Source organism: Micrasema longulum, unplaced genomic scaffold (genome assembly GCF_059751315.1).
Source record: "Micrasema longulum isolate JH-2025_06_02 unplaced genomic scaffold, ASM5975131v1 h1tg000120l, whole genome shotgun sequence".
NCBI lineage: Eukaryota > Metazoa > Arthropoda > Insecta > Trichoptera > Brachycentridae > Micrasema > Micrasema longulum.
Window position 1 is genome coordinate 288,495 of NW_028277326.1, and position 21,323 is coordinate 309,817.

At 31.8% G+C, this 21,323-nt stretch overlaps 1 protein-coding gene across 5 annotated transcripts in view; it reads left to right on the forward strand.

Annotated features, from left to right (window-relative positions):
- The window catches only part of LOC148284430 (endoplasmic reticulum metallopeptidase 1-like), a 46,439-nt gene that overhangs the window by 15,600 nt on the left and 9,516 nt on the right, over positions 1-21,323 (forward strand). For 3 of the 5 annotated variants that reach the window (XM_088240081.1, XM_088240075.1, XM_088240105.1), the window contains exons 4-13: positions 493-649; positions 792-919; positions 2,576-2,704; positions 3,783-3,903; positions 4,911-5,065; positions 7,569-7,716; positions 9,575-9,736; positions 11,121-11,213; positions 15,619-15,842; positions 18,722-18,902. In XM_088240081.1, the coding sequence (XP_088096207.1) occupies positions 493-649; positions 792-919; positions 2,576-2,704; positions 3,783-3,903; positions 4,911-5,065; positions 7,569-7,716; positions 9,575-9,736; positions 11,121-11,213; positions 15,619-15,842; positions 18,722-18,902 (1,498 nt within the window). The remainder of the gene's footprint in view (positions 1-492; positions 650-791; positions 920-2,575; positions 2,705-3,782; positions 3,904-4,910; positions 5,066-7,568; positions 7,717-9,574; positions 9,737-11,120; positions 11,214-15,618; positions 15,843-18,721; positions 18,903-21,323) is intronic. The other 2 variants (XM_088240091.1, XM_088240098.1) reach the window with 2 other exon arrangements.

A 21,323-nucleotide genomic window follows, 5' to 3' on the forward strand; every position in this document is an offset into this window, starting at 1 on the left:
ACCGAAGTATAAGCACATTTGTTTACTACGGACACAGTTTGAGTCCTCTCACTAAGATAATTTGTAAACAGTGCTAATGATTGTCCAGCAATTCCGATTTAATGTAGAATTGTAGAAATATTAATATTATTCGTAAAATCTGTGTTTAGAAAGAAAGCGAAACCGTCTTGTGAGGTATGTTTAGATAGTTCTGTGTGCATAATATACTTCGGTAGATAGAAGGGAATGATTTCTTTTTATTTTACTGAATTCGGTAAAATACAAAATTCACAAAAAAATATCGGTTTTTGTAATCCAACTTGAAGTCGAGGCGAAGTGCGAGCCTTCATTGAGAACATAAAAAAACATCAATAAACAGTAATTTATAGGTGGGTTTATTGTTGCTTCATAGATAAGAATACTTGGGTTTATATCTGTCATACGAGTATTTCTTAAGCTTCCCGTAAAGGAAATCGTACAAATATTTAAATAAATAAATGTACATTATTTTAGATACAACAAGGAAGTGGGGCATACACACTGGAGTATAAGCCGCGGTTTACAAACGTTTATGACAATATTAAGAATGTCGTAGCCATGATAGAAGGATCCAACAAGACGCATAGTATTCTCGTCAATTGTCACTTTGATTCAATGCCTGGAAGTCCAGGTATTTTATTTTTTTTCAAATTTATTTCAAAAAATAGTTTTTTTACAGAATACATAAGAGGTAAAACAGAGTGTTAAAAAAAAGGATAATTACATAGAAATGAAATACATATTAAAAATGAAGAATTGGTTGTGGGTTTCAGGGGCTTCTGATGATGGAATTTCCTGCGCTGTCATGATAGAACTAATACGAATAATTTCTCAGTCCGATGTGCGCTTGAAACACAATGTTATCTTCCTGTTTAATGGAGCAGAGGAGACATCATTGCAGGTAACCGACTTCTCTATTTTATATTTTATTTATTTCATTCATCTAATTCATTTTTTTTTTTTTGTTAATTTTGTTTATTTTGTTCGTTTTGTTTATTTTGTTTATTTTGTTTGTTTTGTTTATTTTGTTTATTTTGTTTATTTTGTTTATTTTGTTTATTTTGTTAATTTTGTTATTTTTTTTTGTTTTATTAATTTTGTTTATTTTGTTTATTTTGTTTATTTTGTTTATTTTGTTTATATTGTTTGTTTTGTTTATTTTGATTATTTTGTTTATTTTGTTTATTTTGTTTGTTTCGTTTGTTTTGTTTATTTTGTTTATTTTGTTTGTTTCGTTTGTTTTGTTTATTTTGTTTATTTTGTTTATTTTGTTTAATTTTTTTGTTTGATTGTTATTATTTATTTTATTTATGTTTATTGTTGTGCACACAGTGCCATGTTGTTAAATTACAGTGATATTATTACCTAAAAAACATAAACCCAACACAGCACCAACAAAAGTCTTTTGTATGTCTATATATTTAATATGTCTATATTGGCGCATTAAAATATTTTTTTAGAACAAATAAAATTTAAAAAAATAAAATATCAAAAAAAGCAAATGGTTGCTTACTTCTGCAGGGGAGAAATGAGAAGGGGAAGGGGGGAATCTGATACTGGGCCGCGTTCCCCTCACTTCTCCCCTGCAGAAGTATACAACCATTTGTTTTTTTCAATATTTTCTTTGTTCTAAATATATGTTTAAATATGCTAATATGTCCTCTTGCCCATACTGATCATTGTGGTTTCGGATGTGACAGGGTTTAAAGAACACCCTGTAATATAATAATAATAATGTTTGGATAATTTATATAGCGCCCTTTTTGTGAAAATATACATGTATGTCAGCATAAAAAAGATATAAAAAATATTCGATGAATAACTATCAGATCATAAGCATAAGTAGCTTTCACAAATAATTCGTTAATCGTTACTATAGAACATCATAAAATATTTATAGAGAGATGATTTTAATTCACAGAGACTCGAGTTAAAAATGTCGATATGAGAGTATACGATATGTCTGTGTATACGCGGTATAGGTGTTCGACAAAGATAGTTGGTTTGAGAAGGGTGACAATAATATAGACTATTTTGTCTAGTTCTACGTATTGTTATGTTTAAAAATCGGGTTGTGGTCCTGTGGCTAGTGTCTCGGACTCACGGACCGAAGGTCGATCGTGGTTCGAATCCCACTCTACCCCAACTCCATTCCATTTTCTAATAGTGAGTTATTTACAACTCGTTGAAAATGGCCCTCAAAATTAAATATCTGGGTAAATCATAAGAACGCAAATATTTCTTTTATTAAAAAAAAAAAAAAGTTTTATTAATATTTATTAAATCTAGGAGTTCGCAACAATCAAGTTTAATGATTTATATAAAAATATTAGGTCTGTTATTTTCCTGCGATCTCCAAAGTAGGTAAATTCAAAAAGTTTAACAAAGACATGTAGTTGATTTGTTCTATGGGAAAATGCAGTTTAAAATAAAGAAATCTTAAAAATTTTCGTTGGACCCCTTTAAAATTATTTATATGAATTTTGTTTATTATATTATGTCAGTGCATTTATTATTAATAAGATTAAAAATAATAATTCAAGCTATAAACTTTCAGGGTTCCCACTTGTTCCTGCAACACAGGTGGGCTTCCACAGCTCGAGTTTTCCTCAATATCGAAGCAGCTGGGCTGGGGGGTAGAGCCATTCTCTTCCAATCTGGACCACATCACGCCTGGCTTCTAAATGTAAACATAAATGCAATAATACAAATTCGTTTGTTGTATCAATAACTACAAATTAATATCTGGAAGGATATATAATACAGTTCTGTGTTCGAAATAAAACCAGAATTCTAGGATGACATTCTGAACGCAAAAGCGCGCGTAGAAATCGCATTTTTAACGCGTATTTACGTAGTAAATACACGCTAACAGAGCGATCTCTGCGCGCGATTCCGTACATAATACCAGCCTAGTAGGTCAATCACAAATAACTGGAAAACCGTGGTTTTCCATCGAAGTATTTTATTGTCCCTGGACTGGTACCTGAGGCGTAAGACTAATCTCCTTATCTTCATGTAACCGATGATCAAGATACGGCACATTTGATTTAACTACCCAGTGCCCTTCTTCTTCTTGCGGTGCCTTGTCAGGTCTCTCCGACATTGGCAGTCACCACAGCGAAAGCATCTCGATCCTGCGCTACTCTTGCATTCCGCAGCCAGGACAACTGCTTATTGAATGTATTCGCTATAGTGATTCCTGGGAAAAGATGACCAGAGTAGTTTCCCGTTGCCTTTTCTGGTGGATTTTTCTGTCGGGGTTACCTTTCCCCTAGCTGGTTGATTCTGGTTTGGAGGCGCCAAAAACTCGCCTTTCACCCTCTCGTTATCTGCTGTGATCACACCGTTATGAGTGTGTTCCCACTGGCCAGGGTTCGCGGCGTGGACGCTAACGAGTCGGACTAGTCGGTAGTGTTGCCTGTTTGCAGCATTTTATTTTCAATTTTTTCATTTCAACATCTTTCCAATATTTTTGTAATGCATTCTCCTCGAATGCAACTCTGGTAGATCTATAAATAAAACATTCATGCTTCTTACTTATTTTTTAAATATTAGATTGAAGAAATAATAATAAATTAATATCTACGAACACGCACAGCGCCAAGATCTATGTTTCTCTGAAAACCGCACGTAAATCGGTTAAGCCGTTTAGGAAGAGTACGGTGACATCACACGCACGGAGAAATTATATATATATATATATATATATATATTTATATATATATATATATAAAGTAAATGTTTTTTTCTATTCTTTCTAGTATTATGCTAAGTACGCACCCCACCCTCACGCAGTAATTTTGGGAGAAGAGTTGTTTCAAAGTGGCGTCATTCCTTCAGATTCAGATTTTAGAATATTCCGAGACTTTGGAAATATGCCAGGTAAGACGTTTAAATCATATTGTATGGTATTGTCAGTGATTTTTGTGGGAAAACTAAAAAAGCACATACCATTGTCTCAATTCCAATACAACGTAGGTAACAAAATGATACCTTTTCGGGAGACAATCAAAAATTCATAGATCAGTAATTTTGTTCTCAATATACGGGTATTTTCGTAAACCCTGGCAGTAGGTACACAGAACGAATCCTAACATCTTCAATGGTGCTGGATATGAGACAACTGTACCTAAAAGAAGCACTTACACACTTCCGGTCGAACAATAAGGAGAGGTCTCAGCAAAATGTCCGAACGAGGTTTTCCCAGAGCACGAATTATGTCATACCCAAAACCCGTACGACTTTTGCTCTGAGACATCTCTCATTTATCGCACCGAGAGTGTTCAATATTTTGGAAGAGCGTATTTAGCTCAAGAGAGGAGTTAAGTACTGGATTTTCCTTAGCGGGAGGGGGAGGAGCTCAAGAGAGGAGTTAAGTACTGGATTTTCCTTAGCGGGAGGGATTTGAGTGGGAAACTCCTTGATAATTTTCTGAATATTTGAGTTTACTGTTTACCATATTGATATCCCATCTACGTGTTTTTTGAAAATTATTTTTTATGTTTCTGATTCGATATTTGTAATGATATACTAATGTGTCTGTGTCAACTAATTGCTCTTCCCATCTCAACACAGGACTTTTAGTCGCATGGAGTTGGAACTTATGTCTCAAATAATGTATAGTAAACTTATGTATGTAAATAAATCAATAATGCTTTTCCACTAATTGCCTCTAATAAACACTCCTTTATACAATGTTTCAAAATACGAGCATTAAACACTCCCAATGCATTAAATGAGAGCTATCTGTGAGCAAAAGTCGTGCGAGTTCCGGGTTTAAGATAATTCAAATTCTGGGCAAACCTCGTGCGAACATTTTGCATTATTCGACCAGAATATGTGTCAATGTTTCTAATTAATTGTCCCTCATCGCTGATCTTCATTTTCAGGTATGGATTTTGCGTTCTCTCGTAATGGCTTTGTCTACCATACCAGGTATGACAGCCTGGAGTATCTTCCAGTCGGTAGTCACCAACATATGGGGGACAACGGTCTCGCCCTTCTTCGGGCTCTTGGAAATGCTCCCGAAGTAGAAAATGTTAAGGTATTTATTTTTGTGAGCACACATTAAAATAGATTTATTTAAGTTTTTTATTTTTTTTTATTTATTGTTCTTATTTTATCGCACCTTTAGGATGAAACGACGTAACTAAAAAAATGTACTTTTTGGGATAACTGCTAAAGAAGAATATAAATTGTGACACCTTTGTATTATTTCATCGATCGTTTCATATTTTTCGAAGTAAGCACCAAATTTTTAGTAAAAATTTATACCGAAAGCATTCAGCTGTGAATCTATGAAAAAAAGCGTAGTAAAAATAAATTATTGTAGATTTAAACAAGACATTTATTTAATTTTTATTTAACAGTTCGAAAAAATCAAATAAACAAATGCACTTTAATAAATAAGATAATTACATAACTTTTATTAGGTCAGATCAGGTCACTAAATACATGTTTTTGTTTATTCACGAAATGACATAAACTTGAATAAGTCACTAAGATTATCGGTAAGTTGGAACGAAAATATCACAAAGCTAAATTGGTCGTTTAAATATTTTTTTTAATAAAGTAAAGTTGCCATTTGTATCGGAATAAAATAGACTCAACCGGCTAACAGTTACTATATGTTTGTCTGTGTTGCGTCCTTCACACAGCAATGTAAACACAACACTAATAGCGTCGCTTCCTTACTGACACGGAACCTTAACTCTCAGAGTATCAAAGAGACGGATGTAACGGTTTTGTCCTGTTCCCACCCGAATGTTGAATTTCTTTAAATGCAGAAAGATGGATACGGTTTATTGAAGTCGTTTTATGATCTTAACTCATTTTCAGTTTTTTTTAGTTAAGTCGTTTTCGTTCTAAAGGTGCGTATTAATTTTAAGCTAGCAGATTTAAAACTGATATGCTCAAATCTGTTTTAATGAAAATTAGCCTCTTGGCGAACTTTAACTTTTCCGAAACAAATACAGTCCATTTTTAAACCCATTGAGACTTCACATTGAGATCAGATCTTGTGGCAGCTTATTCCAATCATTAACACCCCGACTACTCGGGAAATGCTTCCGTGAATTTAGATTGAATCTTGTTTTCTTCAGCCTGAGACTATGGCTTAGCATCTTGTTTGTTGGAAACATGTTCTAAGGAGGACTGTCCAGTGTATTGTTTTAGCATTTACTTTGTGGAAAAACATTTTGAATTTATTTTAAATAAAACACTTGGTAATTTTTACCACACAAGAGTTTAATATATTATAACTAGAGATGCAAGGCGGTAAAATTACCGCGGTATTTTACGAGAATTTTACCAGATTTTGGTAAAATACGGTATTTTTCGGTAAGAAACGAATTTGATCTACTAATTTTTAATTTTTATATTATATTATAAATACGAGTAGCTTTGTTTTAGGACACTTTACATGACTGCAAAAACCAGGTTTATCCTTCCTATGAAAATAACCTTCAGGGACGTAATAATACACAAAAAACTGATTTTAAGCACCATTTTTTAAAAAGGGGGCCACGAGCGGTGGTCGTTCAAGGTCACAAACTTAAGGTTTTACCAAGGACCCTATGTCCACCGATCCTGTTAAGTTTCAAAACATAATAACCCTTTTTATAAAAAATGTGAAAAAAGTACATACCGAATGACCTTGAACGTCCCATACTTCTAATAAATCTCGACAACCACCAGATCTATCTAAACCTGGTTTTTGCAGTCATGTAAAGTGTCCTAAAACAAAGCCACTCGTATTTGTAATATCTTTGAAAAATAAAAATTAGTAGGTCAAATTCGTTTCTTACTGAAAATTACCGTAAAATACCGCGACTTATGGTAAAATTACGTAATTTTACATCCATAATTATAACACGAGTTTAATATATTATATCAAGAAGAGTTTAATATTTTATTGAAAAATATTTAAGAGTACACGAAAATAACATTTTTATATGTATAAACTTATATGTATTTATTTGATATGTAATATATTTTCTTTACTAACTTCGTATACTTTGTGGAAATCTGTTACCAGTTCTGAGTTTATACCTATATCTGTTTGTTTACTATAAATATGTATGTAGAACTGTTGATTTCCCAAATAAAATAAATAAATAAATAAACACAACTTGTTTCAGGCATTCAAAATAACCCATCATCAGGTGTAAATATCAACTAAAAAAAATTGTATTTACACCTGATGATGGGTAATTCAGAATACCTGAAACTAGTCGTGTTAAAATGTATTAAACTCTTATGTGGTAAAAATTACAGTGTTTCATTTGAAATAAATTCAGGACTAGTGTTAAAAGTTTAGTTTACATATGTCACTTTAAATTTTCAAATTTTTAAATCTTCAAATTTTAACTTAATTCTGTGAGGAAGCAAATTAAACAATTCGGTAGAAAAATATTCCTTTGCTTTTTATTCGTTTTTAATAATATTTTTGGCTAAAATATAATTACGCCCAAATCTTACTGGCAGATATATAAATACGACATATTCCAACGCCACACTCAAAAATAAATATGACTTTATAATTTCAGGAACATTACAATGGTCAAGTTGTATACTTTGACTATATAGGATGGTTCATGGTCAGCTATACTCACACATCAGGAACAGTCATCAACATATTCATCTTCCTCTTGTATTTCGTCAGTGTTGTAGTGTTTACCGGACGCTTGTCTCAGTGTAAGAAAATATTTTTTTTTTTCAATTCAGTTTACAGCCAAAAATACAACTAAATTGAATGTGAAATTTGCTACTGGACAGTAACATAAATATTTATTCTTAACTACACTATAACAACATAATAATATTACAATATTTCGAGTTTATCCGAATGTTTGCAGACAAAAAATACTGGATTTCACCCCCTGGGGAGTTATTAAGATTAATAAATTACAACAGGGATGGAGAACATTTTAGAAAAAGGAATATTGAAGTCTAGGCATTTACAGGGCTCAAGACCTCTCATCGGCTGGTTTAAGTGGCCACTTTACCCACTGTGTAACATTTATTATTTATTTGACACTTTATATACATATACAATAAATATACATATAAGGGCGGGCATATTGCCTTAAGGCAATTTCTTCCTACCTACCCAAACCGTTCAGTTTGAGAAAATTATAAATACATGGACATATTGAATCTTACAATTTTATACAAAAATTAAAAACAAAGATAACAAAATAAAAATATATAAAAAAAAATTAACACTTTACTGTAAAGAGAGGAGAGGGGAGGGGAAGGAAAGAAGAAGGATAAAGGAACAATTTAAATATTTAGATGGTGACATTTTAATCTTGACTTAAATGTAAATGAAGAAGGGGCGTCTCTAACATTGGTGGGTATATTATTTCACAACTGAGCAGCTACTACTGCGAAAAAGGAGGCAAGAAAATTAGAGCGATGAAAGGGTATTAAAAGGGTTCTCTCGTTACGAAAACGAAGAGATAGTCCATGTTGTGAAAGAGGTTGGATGAGCTCTCTCAGATAAACAGGCAAAGTGGGATTATTTAAAATATTGTGAAGAAGTGACAGAATGTGAATGTTTCTTCTATGCCTGATACTGAGCCAGTGTAGTTGCGTGCGATACTCGGTTATGTGATCAAATTTGCGAAGATCAAAGATATAATGAATACAGATATTCTGCAATCGTTCTAACTTATCACGTAATTCAGAGTTAGCATCTGGATAACATACATCCGCATAGTCAAGGAGTGGAAGAAGTAAGCTCTGGACTAATGTTTGCTTAACATAAATTGGCAAGAACATTCACCATTTTGCCTATGTTTGAGCATCGAAGAAGAACAGAAGAAGTTTAAAAATTAGATAACTGTTTTCAGGCGTTGCCTAGTATGTGAAATCAGATGAATATCTTAACAACAATAAAGATTTCAGCTCTTTTACTTCACTAAAATCAACAGATGGAAGAATTAAAGAAATACGGATGTTCAAACATAGGCAAAATGGTGAATGTCACACAGTGTGTAAAGTAACAATTTTAACCAGCCAATGACAGATCACAAGTTCAGTAAATGCCTAGACTTCCATATTCCCTTCTCTTAAATGATTCCTGATGTAATTTGTTAAAAATAATTTTATTCAAAACTCCTTTGAAACAATTACAAAACAGTGAAAAATATAAAACCTTATTTACATAGGAAAAAGAACTTAGTCAAAAACCAGTACACGAGATATAGGATATAGGCGCACCAGCAATGACTGCCTGCCTATAACGAATAATAATAAAAATATTATTAAAGAATATCAAAAATAAAAATCATTTAATATACAACAATTTTAACAAACATCTGGACGACACGCTTAATAGTATATAATCTATGCAATGTCTAAGACAAAATCCAAACTTGTACGCTTCTCGTGAAAATTAAGAACTTAACATATTCATCCAGGACATTAAACACTCTTGAGGCCACAAAAGAGAAATTTCTCTGAGCGAAAGTTTGGTGATGGTGATGACTTTTTGATGAAGACTTTCATGTAAAATGTATTATCCGTTGTATAAATAATCTGTTTCTAGGGAAGTGGCTGCCTCAAAGTTGGGGATGGTTGGGAAGGAAATTGCAACCCATTGAAAAGGCTTGGAACAAAAAAGTATATTCAAATAAAAAAGAGGATTCTTTCTATGGACAAGTTGGATCAATAAATAATACCGATACTGTTTTTACCATCAATAATGGAGGTAGAGAACATTCATTTCATAGATATTTGATAATTGCGACCAGGAAGTTCAGTGCTAAGGGATATAAAAAAATTGGATATAAAAAAATACACGCTGTTAAAATTATAGCGTTCAATTAATTGTACGGCGAAGTTTTGCAAAAATGTGTGAAAAAATTAATAAAAATAAACTATTTTGAAACGTCACAAATGCATGCGTACCAATCAATTATTTTTATGACTAAAAGTTGTGTTGCTTTTAATTGTCAAATATCTCCTTATGCTTTTTATTTACACATAATTTTTACTTTTTATGTTTTGTAATTTATATTTGTTTTAATTTTCTTATTATTATTGGCATTTATACTATTGATTTTAATTATAAATAGTATATTTTCCAATTTATATTTTTGTGCCTCAATTTTTATTATTATCGGATTATTTTCTAATTTATTTTTTAATTATTAATGGTTTATGTTCTAATATTTATTTATGCTTCCATTTTTATTATTATTGGTATGTTTTCTAATTTAAACCAGCCATTGACAGGTCATAAGTCCTGTAGATGCCTGTACTTCTATATTACCTTCTCTTAAATGTTCTTCATCTCTGTTGTAATATGTTAATATAAACAGCTCCCCGGGGAGTTGAATCCAGTCCTTGTCTACAAAAATTTGGACAAACTCAAAATATTGTTAATAATCTCTTGATTTAAATAATGTTTTTTTTAATAAATACTAACTCACCAGTTCGTCGGTACTAAATTACATTCTCCTACATTTTTGAAAACAGCATCCAATTTCATTAACTTTGATTTTTGCTTCCTTTCTTGTAGAATCATAGCATAAACTACAAATATTTAAATATTATTTTAATAATGATAAAAATAATAAAATAAAAAATATAAGAATAACTTTTTATTTTTTTTAAAAACAAAACAAAAACTAACTCGGAAATAATTTCACACACACAATAGGCTGCTCGCGGAGACGGTAATAGAATAAAACAATGTGTAAAAGTGTGTCTGCTATTAGAATACTGTCGTCTGATGTCGGTCGAACTGGGGAATCCCACGCCGGCACCAACCAGCGTAATTGTAAATCGGCGTAAATTAAACCGGCGCAAAACGACGTTTACCTGTATTAATTTTGTACCAGCACAAATTCAATCTTGCATAATATTCAAATTATGTACATTGTACAAACTACCAATTTCCCGTCCAATTTAAAGCAATGATTTCCCAAGATAGCGGTGTCGTTAATGTTTTAAATTTTATAAAATAATCTTAAAATTTAAGTCCTGTCGAATTGCAATCTTGTCATTATATTATGCGATAATACATATATATATATATGAAAACCTCTAGGAAGATTTCATGCTTACTAACAAATGTAAAAATCCAACAGATGGGGACCCTCAAAATGCAGACGGAGGAAAAAAGGACACTAAAATGGAAGAAATTAAAGACAACGTTCGCTCCAAATTCGTTACGCACCCCTGTAAATCCATTATTTTTTTAAAATCTAAATAAGCACACTTTGGTTATTATCATTTGCAAGAGTGACGCTTTTTAAGGTGCAGATAGACATGCTACTAAAAAATCATGCCTACGAGCATTCTTAAGACGAGCATATTCTTTAACTGTACACATTTGCTTGAGTTAAGCATACTCGTTTTAAGCATGCTCTAAGCAAACACTCCAACACGCATATGTACTTGCAGATATGAAACATCAAGTGGCTGAACTAAAAAACCACGAACGACCAATCGATACTAGCATGCTAATTAGCAAACGCGCTAAAAGCAATTTTGCTTTTGAGCATTCCCCCTTCCAGGGGGGGTATTCTGAATCATCTCTATCCCCTAGAGAGTGATTAATTTGTGAATTTTTATTTTTGAATGTGACAACACCTTGCTTTATATAATGGCCACACTGGTGATTAAAAGTCAAATGATACATAAAACTTTTTTAAAAAGCTGAAAAAAAAATAATCGGTTTGGTCACTTCAACCTAATGAAGTGTTTTGGGTAATGCTTCAGGTCTAATGTTTTAAATAAAAATCTTCATATACGGTTTCACGTGTTCATATTTTTTAACGTTTCATCATCAGTGTGGCCATAAATGAAGCAAATTTTATGTGTATGCAATAAATAAAATTTCCCAAATGAACCACTCTCTAGGGGATAGAGAAGATTCAGAATACCACCCCAGCCCCGCCTCAGGTAGCGCGCTCAAAAATCAACCTTTGATCGATGTGTAAGCATGTTTATTTCAACATGCTCGATAACAGTAATGTTTTCGACACACATGCCACTAGGTAGGAATTGCTCAATAATAATGTGCGTTCGTGCTACGTTGTAGCATGTCTATATGTACCTTTTTACTAATTCATGTTGCTTCACCTCTCCAAGTGGAATATGCACCTTCTCTGATAAGCTTCAATTCGGTAACTTTTTAGCATACTTTTCCTCTTTTATCTTGGATTTTCTTCCTTCCCTTTCCAAACTCTTAATACAATATTCTATGTGTTCCATACCTCTTCATCATTGCTTAATTTCTTGTCTTAAAAAAAACAACTTACCCCTTTCCAACAATAAAAATCGCTAGTGTTCACCATACTTTAATTATCTGTAGTGTGTTCAACACACACGCTAAATAAAATATTCTAACCAAGTATTCAGCAGTGGCACGCCATAATTTATTTTATAGGTAATCTACAAAAAATGTTAATTTATTTGTACCTGCATTACATAAATGACTATTTTGTCAGTGGTTCTTTGAAAATCAACTCAAATAACAATGACCACTAACCACGCGATATACGTAGTTTTATTCTACACTATTTTAATACAATACTTATACAAAAGTTTATTAAAAAATACCACAATGACATTCAGCAGATATTTCCATTATGATTTAACTGTCAACACTGAGCACTGACCGATCCCTTTTAAAATGAATAATGCCAAAAATCGGTCACTGCGAACGCCACATGTCCTATGTGATAGATAAATAATAATTTAAACGTATCCAATCAAAGAAAAATAGTCCTTCAAATAGAGAATCTTAAAATAATATTTGTAATCTGCAAGCTTGTTTTAGTACTAAAAAGGCTGACTTGGGTTAAAGATGTAAAACATACTGTATTTTTTTTGTATGGAGGAATAAGCTGAGTTAATCAGCTAGTTTCATCGTTCACGGAAAATGGGCTGGGTGCTGGGCGCATTTCATAAATATTTTTGTGGAAAGATATAAACGGTGGTGGTAATTTATAATGAATACCAATAATTTTATTTATTTTCCCATAAACAGAGTTACTATAAAACATGATTATCGAAATTCAAATATAATGGTAAGCTTTGTATAATTGCTTATTTTAACGATTGCTAATTTCGCCTACTTTTTTTTATTTATTTTTTTTATTTTTTTTATTTATTTAATCCAATATAAAATACAATACAAATACATAGTTAACAAAAATGTCTATACAATAGGTGGGTACATTCAATATATATATATTTTTATGGATATAGCCACTCCACTGGCCCACAGGCACGTTCCGGAGTGTCAGTGTATTTTTTATTCATACATAATTGTACATAATTTCACATAAAAAATTTAAATTTCAAAAAAATAAAAATTAAAACATATCTACATCAATAAAACGAGAAAGGATTTTCAAGAAACTATAATTACATTCTTATATATGAAACATATTCCTCAGCTTCCTGTCTAGTCTTTTTAGTAATCCATTTATGTACTCTAGCTTTGAAAATATTGTTTTTCATTTTGTTCGCCAATATGTCCTTGCTTAAAAAGTTGTATAGCTTAGGGGCCAGAAACGTATAATGCCTTTGTCCGTAATTTGTTTTTTTCTTTGGGAGCAGAAGTATTGTCTTTTGTCTTTGCCTAGTGTCGTAAATTTGTTGTCCGTCATTATGTCTGTCAGGATTTTGATGGAAATGTCTTAAAATTGTCTTTATGTATATTTGTCTTATGTCTAGTACTGGAAATTCTGTAAAAAGTCTGTCTGTAGAGTATTGGTAAGGCTTTTTACTGGCTACTCTTAGTAAGGCTTTTTGGGCTTTTATTAATGGCTCTAATGTAGTTTTATTTGTTCCTCCCCATCCTATTATTCCGTAACTAATAGTTGATTGTGCTAGAGCATAGTATACATTAATTAGAGTTGCTTTGTTTAAAAATTCAACCAACATTTTTCTTGCCAAGTTGATTTTACCCTGTTCTCGGCACTTACCCTATCAATTATCCTTTTTGTTATCTTTTATCATTTTTAAAAAGTACAGATCTATATTTTTGCCTTTGGTTATCCCCTGTAAACAACGTGCTAATTTGGCTGTAAAAAAATAATCCAGATACTAAAAAATCGTAAATTGATGGAATTACCATACGCCTCAAATCCAGCCTATTCAATTTTAAATTACTACGATAACGTTCCATTGCTTTTGCCACGCTCTTAATACGTCACAATTTTGTTAAATTTTAAAATTAAAATTAATTTAAATAGAACATCTTCACGAATCTTGATGTCGCAATTGTCAAGGCCACATATGTTGCATTTTTGTAGAGACATATTTCTTAGCAATTTTATTTAAAAGTCATGTATGAAAACATTTCTCCGAAATATCCATATTAAATTTGAAATTTCAATTAATTTTTCTAAGCCCATTTCACATATTTTTATCGTTATTTGTAGTATGTGACATTATTCCGACGTTGCTGATATTTTTACATAAGGTATAGTTAATTTAAATCAACTCTATTTATTCATTTCAAAGATGGTGAACGGTAATTTACATTTTTTAGATTATAGTGCTTTCTATATTAACTTTTGTATGGGTACTATTGTGTACTATATTTACGTGAATACTTATTTTTAAAATGACTTTAATTGTTATTATTATAACTTTTTTTAAATTTATGTTTAATTTTTTATGAGACGTAAAATAATTTTATTGTATTTAATACACTTATATTTTGTATCACTCGAAGAAAAAAAAAGTTTTTTTCCCTTTTAAAATTTTATTTGCACACATTGTTTAAATATTTTTTTTATGTGTAAATATGTTCTCTTTACGAAACTACTGTGTTATAGTATTTTTGTAACATAATACTTTTCAAAAATATTTTGAGTTTGTCCATATTTCTGTAGACAAGGACTGGATTCAACTCACTGGGGAACTGTTAACATGAACATATTAAAACAAAGATGAAGAACATTTTAGAGAAGGTAATATGTAAGTCTAGGCATCTACAGGGCTTATGACTGGGAGTTGAATCCAGTCCTTGTCTACAAAAATATGGACAAACTCAAAATATTGTTGATAAATCCACCTGGTCCATGAAGAAGTACTGAAATTGAAAAAAATAAAAATTTTCAGGGGTGGCCTAGTATGTAGGTGGAATAATTCAATTAGATGAATCTCACCCGCATAAATAAAGGTTTCAGCTGTTTAGCTTCACAAACATCAACAGATGAAAGAGTTGAAGGAATAAAGATGTTCGAATATGGGCAGAATGGTGAATGTTACATAGTGTGTAAATTGGCCACTTAAACCAGCCAATGGCAGGTCATAAGCCCTGTAGATGCCTAGACTTCTAAATTACCTTCTCTAAAATGTTCTTCATCTTTGTTGTAATATGTTAATAATACTTTTCAATTTGATTTTTATCTTTTTCACATTTTATTGAAGTGTTTATATTATTTTAAATATGTATCTTTGTAAGGTAAAAGGCACTGCGTGCCGTGTTTATCAATAAATAAATTAATAAATAAATTTCCTTGTTGATAATTTTCAACACTACTGGGTCTAATCGGACCCATCTCCGCTGGGTTAACAATAATTAGTTAGAAAATCACTAATAAATGTTTGTGCATTTTTCAGGGCTGGCCTGGGTAGAAATAGGATTTTCAGCGCTCGGCCACTTGATTGGCATCGGGTTCGGAGTAGTAGTGAATATGGCCATAGGGGCCTTCATAGACGGTGTAGCTGTGCTGGCCATGCCTTGGTACTCCAACGTCTGGCTCGTTTTCCCCCTCTTCTGGTGCCCTTGTCTTACGGGATATGGACTAGTCCTTTTATTGGTCGACAAATGGAGAAAAAAGAAGGTAATTTACCTTGTTGTTAGATCTGCATGTTGGTATAAAGATACCTACAAAAATAACTCTGTGGTGGTATTCTAGGTTTTTATTTTTTAATGTGATGACACTTTGCTTCATATAATGGCCACACTGACGATTAAACGTCAAATGATGCATACACCAGGAAATAAAACTAATGCGGTTTGGTCAATTCAACCTAATTAAGTGTTTTGGGTAATGCTTAAGATCGCAATAACGTTCTAAATGAAAATCACCTTGTTCGATTTCACGTGTTCATATTTCTTGACGTTTAATCATCAGAGTGGCCATATATAAAGCAAAAATGAGTCGCATGAAAGAGAAGATTCATAATTGCAACACTGGAGTATTGATACTCAGTTCAGCGTTGCCATTACAACCGATTTTTCTGTAGATCTACAGAATTTAGGAGCAATCTACCGAATTCTATTGAATATCTACCGATTTCTATACATTTCCTCGTTTTTTTTTCATAGAACAATACAACAATACAAATAAAACGAATACATGTCATAATAATTTATTGTTTGTTTGCTCACTTAGGTTGCCATCTGTTGATTGTTAAAAAAACTCCTTATCTATTGTACATAAGCATATAATGAATTTTAAATATAATGAAAATAATTCGTTAGTATTGGTCAATGGTGATTCCCGGTTATTTTCAAATAGATAATATTGTGGTATGATAAATCATGACTTCACGATTTCATGACATTATTGAAAAATTCATATATATCTTTGTTTATCTTATGAGGAGAAATGAAAGGGGATCACCTTTTATATAAAAATGATAGAAATGGTTTTTCTTCAGTTAATAAACTATTTAAATTTAGTTGAATCATTGTTTTAAGCAATGTTTTCAGTTCTTCAACAGTTTTTATGTCTGAATCAAATCACATCCTTGAAATAGAGAAGGTTCAAAGGCGACATTTGCGATACTTATATCTTTAAAAAGTAATAATTATCCTTCATTATTTCTAGCAGGGATGCTGGATTACAACACCCCCAAATCTCGTCGTCAAATTTCTCTTAATAAACATTTCTATAAGCTGATTTCTGGAAGGATATATTATACTGACAGAGATCAATTTGTATGTTCCCAATAATTATACTAGAGCGAGATTTCGTTCACTTTTTTACACACCAAATGTATGTCGGAATCCACCCATCAATAGGGCAATTCGATTGTGGAAAATATGGATTTTTTTTTCGGTACATATCGGCAGTTTAGCAGCCATCTGCTTTCTATTCATTAAAGCTAGGGTTTCCTAGGACAGCGGTGCCCGTATCTTAACGGCCGTAGTGAACGGTGATGCGGTGGACAGCCGTCGTAGTGGTGACTAGAGAGTGGTTTTATTTTTTAACGGTGTTATCAACACCATTTTTATAGGAAACCACTCTCTAGTCACCGTTACGACGGCTGTCAACCGCATTAATGTTCACTACGGCCGTTAAAATACGGGCACCGCTGTCCTAGGAAACCCGAGCTTAACTTCTAACTTATGTTTATATTCTACATTAAGTGATGGGATAAACATATCGCGGGCATACAAAAGAAATTGACCAAGTGAAAAAATCAATGATGTTCAGGGGAGCCATTTTAGTGTTTTTCTAGAGTTCAATTGCTTCTCAAAGATCAGATTTTTCAAGTAGGTGGTTGATAATTGGACATTATATATACGTCACTTTCAACTTTTATGTAAAGTATAAACGTATTTCAAAAACATTATCACTTTTAAATAAAAAAATATATAAATAGTAAAATTTGTCATGAAATTTTGCAGATAAACATTTTTGTTTCGTTCATTGAGGGAAGAAGTATTTTAGTTTATTTTATTTTATAACTATAAATTATGTTTTTGGGATTTTAAAATATTTATAAAGGTTAAATAAACACAGAAATACAAAATAAATGAATAAGAACAAATAATTAACAAGTGTTAGGTAATAATCTAAAGAATAAATTTTATTAGTGAACTTTTAATTCAAAAAAACATATCTGTCAAATACAAAACGAATACGAACTTACTTAATACTTACTACTTACTCTAACTAACTCTTCGCTGGTGACATCTACCTACATGTAAAATGTTACTTAATCAATTCTTTGGATCTTAAATTTACTAATAAAAGTGACGATGTGTGTTGGTCAGTTTTACTTGTCAAAAATCTTTGAGCTTCTATCAAATGGTCACAAATTTTAAAAACTATTTTTTTTTGGAGTGTCGGATCGACTTAACATTTTTACCAGTCAGGCATTATGCTAATACGATTTCAATAATCTCAATTTCGACATTTTTGCAAAAGGTCACTTTAACTTGTATATTTATTTATTTAAATTTTATTCCAGTAAAATGGCTATAAAGTGCAGAGCCAATTCTACCATATAAACATATAAACATGAACATAAATATAAATATAAACAAAAATATAACAATAAACATAAATATAAACATAAAATAAAATTTTATATTGCAGCACTTATGGTGGTCTTAACATATCGCGCCATCGCTTGAACAACGGTGATTGGATCCACTCTGCAGTGGCTTGGAGAATTTCGTTATTAGACTTTTTTAGGCGTTCCCATAGGCTCCAGGCTCTTTGGCGAAGTAGGGCAGCGAAGGTGTTTATTCGTCCAGCTGTAAACATTTCAGAGGCACTGCAGTACCTAGGCAATCCGAATAATTGTCGGTATGAGTTGTTATACGTGATCCTTAATTATAACCACGATATACAGCCCGTACAGTAATGTTGGCTACAATTATGGTCAAATGAATAAATAAATCATTTTTGCTATGTGTATTATTAGGTCGATGCTGAAAGATTCAGAAATGATGTCTCATACAATTTTTTAATTCTTTTTTCAGTGTAATCTTTCTGCATCCATGACAACTCAGCTTAATCTCGTAGCCAGCCAAATACCGTGGGCTCTGCTGTTATTTGTGACAACTTGTTTGGGAGTCAGATCTGCGGTGGCCATCGCTCTTCCTCTCCTGTTTTCAGCCCTAGCCAATCTGATCATTCATCTTACACCTTTATACCTAACCGGTACGATCATAATAGGGAAATATCACGTTTTTTTTTACATTTTTAAAGTAATAATTATCTATGAAATACTGTAGAGAAAAAAAAAATACTACTTATTCGTAGCATGAAAAAATATTTTCAAATATGTAATTTCGAATTCCCGCATACAGTCATTGCATTGACCACGCTCCTAATACGTCACGATTCATGATAATTTTCAACTCAACTGAGTGGAACTTTCTGGAACTCCAGACCTTCTGAATTTTTTTAGAACATCGTCACGAATCTTGACGTCACACTTATTAATGCCAAACATGTCGCGTTTTCCTAGTGACATATTTTTATATTTTGTATTTCTTTTTTAAAGTTATAAATGAAAACATTTCTCAACAATATCCATATTGATTTCGAGAATACAATTAATTATTCTAAATTCATTTTATATATTTTTATTAGTATTCGTAGAATGTGATATTTTCCTATTAAATGAGAAACTTTATAAATCAAAAACCAATATATAATTCAACAAAGTTACAGAGCTGAAACCTTTAATGTTGCGGGTGAGATTCGTCTGTTTTTTTATTATTATTTTTAACTTTATGAACGTCATCAGATGAAAGAATATAAATGTTTAAATATAGACAGAATGGTGAATGTTACACAGTGTGTAAAGTGGCCACGTAAACCAGCCAATGACAGGTCATTAGCCCTGTGGATGGATGCCGAGACTTCTATATATTTCGTTCTCTAAATTGTTCTTCATCGCTGTTGTACTATGTAAAGTTATAATATGGCGGCCTCCGTGGTGTAGTGGTCAAGATGCTTGACTTACACACGGAAGGTCCCGGGTTCGATTCCCGGTGAAAACACAAAAATTAAATGTGATTTTTCTGAAGCCTGTGATACAATTCACCACAGTAATTAGGCCTCCTGGCCTGTTGTGGTGCAATTTTTTTTTTTTTAATATCCTAAGACCCAAACAATCTTTTGGTAAATGTGTATTCCCCTCAATTACAACGCATTCAATAGTTAAATGTTTTTTCTACGAATCTCAGTAACTTCCTTAAAACATTTTTTTAATTTCTTTAATAGCACCCTATTGTCGGCCTCGTGGTGTAATATTCAGCGCGTTTGCCTACCATGCAAGGGGTCTCGGGTTCGATTCCTGACATGGTTGATATGAAACATTTATTCTAAAGAGTGTTTCTTTTTTATAAATTTATTAAGAAATTTCATAAAAAGTTTATGTTTTTGTAAATTTCTAAACATATCTACTTTTACACATCTAGTAAATGTTATCACTGTAACTCTCCAAAAAAAGAGACTAACTCTTGTGCTTGGAGAGTGACTTACACTGTTTTAGTGATTATTAACTAGAGTTTATATAATTTCAAATACGAGTACATGAGAAAGAAAAATAAAAACATAAAACAATAATACATTCATACTAATTAAAATTTAATGCTGTTTTTGCACGTGTTCAAAAAATTTCTTATATTAACTTAAAGTTTATTTATTGAAATATTATTTTTAATAGTTTTTAGTTCATTGGGAAGATTATTGTAAATTTTTACACCTTTGAAGACAAAGCTATTTTGACCATGACTTGTATGGAATTTAGAAATATCAATATTATGTTGGTATCTTAGTGACTTATTCATCTCAAATTCTTTTATTTTTTCTTCTTTATAAATTTGTATAATAGAATTTATTTTATAAAGAGTGTCTACTGTATGAACCTTAAATATTGTACATAGACTTTCCGTATTGAATGTTGAGGGTTTCTTTAAAATTTCTTTAATAATTCATCTTTGTACTATTTTATGAGGGTTTAATATATTGGCATATGCACCACCCCATCCTACAATACCATATTGTAACAAAAATTGTACAATTGAGATTTACACTAGAACACTTCATAGTCCCTGGACTTGGCACCTGAAGGGTAAGAATGATCATCTTACCTTTATGTAACAAAAATGATCAAGATACGCTGCAATTGATGCACCAATGCAGTGCCAATACAAAAATACAAAAAAACTGTTTAAACAATGGAAAAAAACGAAAACGGTTTTGTCAATTCAACCTAAATTGTTTTGAGTAATTGTGTTCTAAATAAAAATCTTCATATACGGGTTTTACGTGTCCGTATTTATTTAACTTTTAATCATCAGTGTGGCCATAAATGAAGCAAAGCTTACGTGCATGCAATAAATAAAAATCCCAAAATTAATCACTCTCTTGGGTTAGAAAAATTCATATTACCACCCCTAATACCGAGTTATGAAGAATTCACATAAAAGGAACTGTGAAACGACACATATTTTAAATAACAAACTGCATATGTTTTTTCTTAACATTTAGTATCCCGGAGCCGTGTAAACACGTGATTATATAACCTGACAGAAAAGTTTCTGGCTAAACATCAGAAACTTTTCTGCG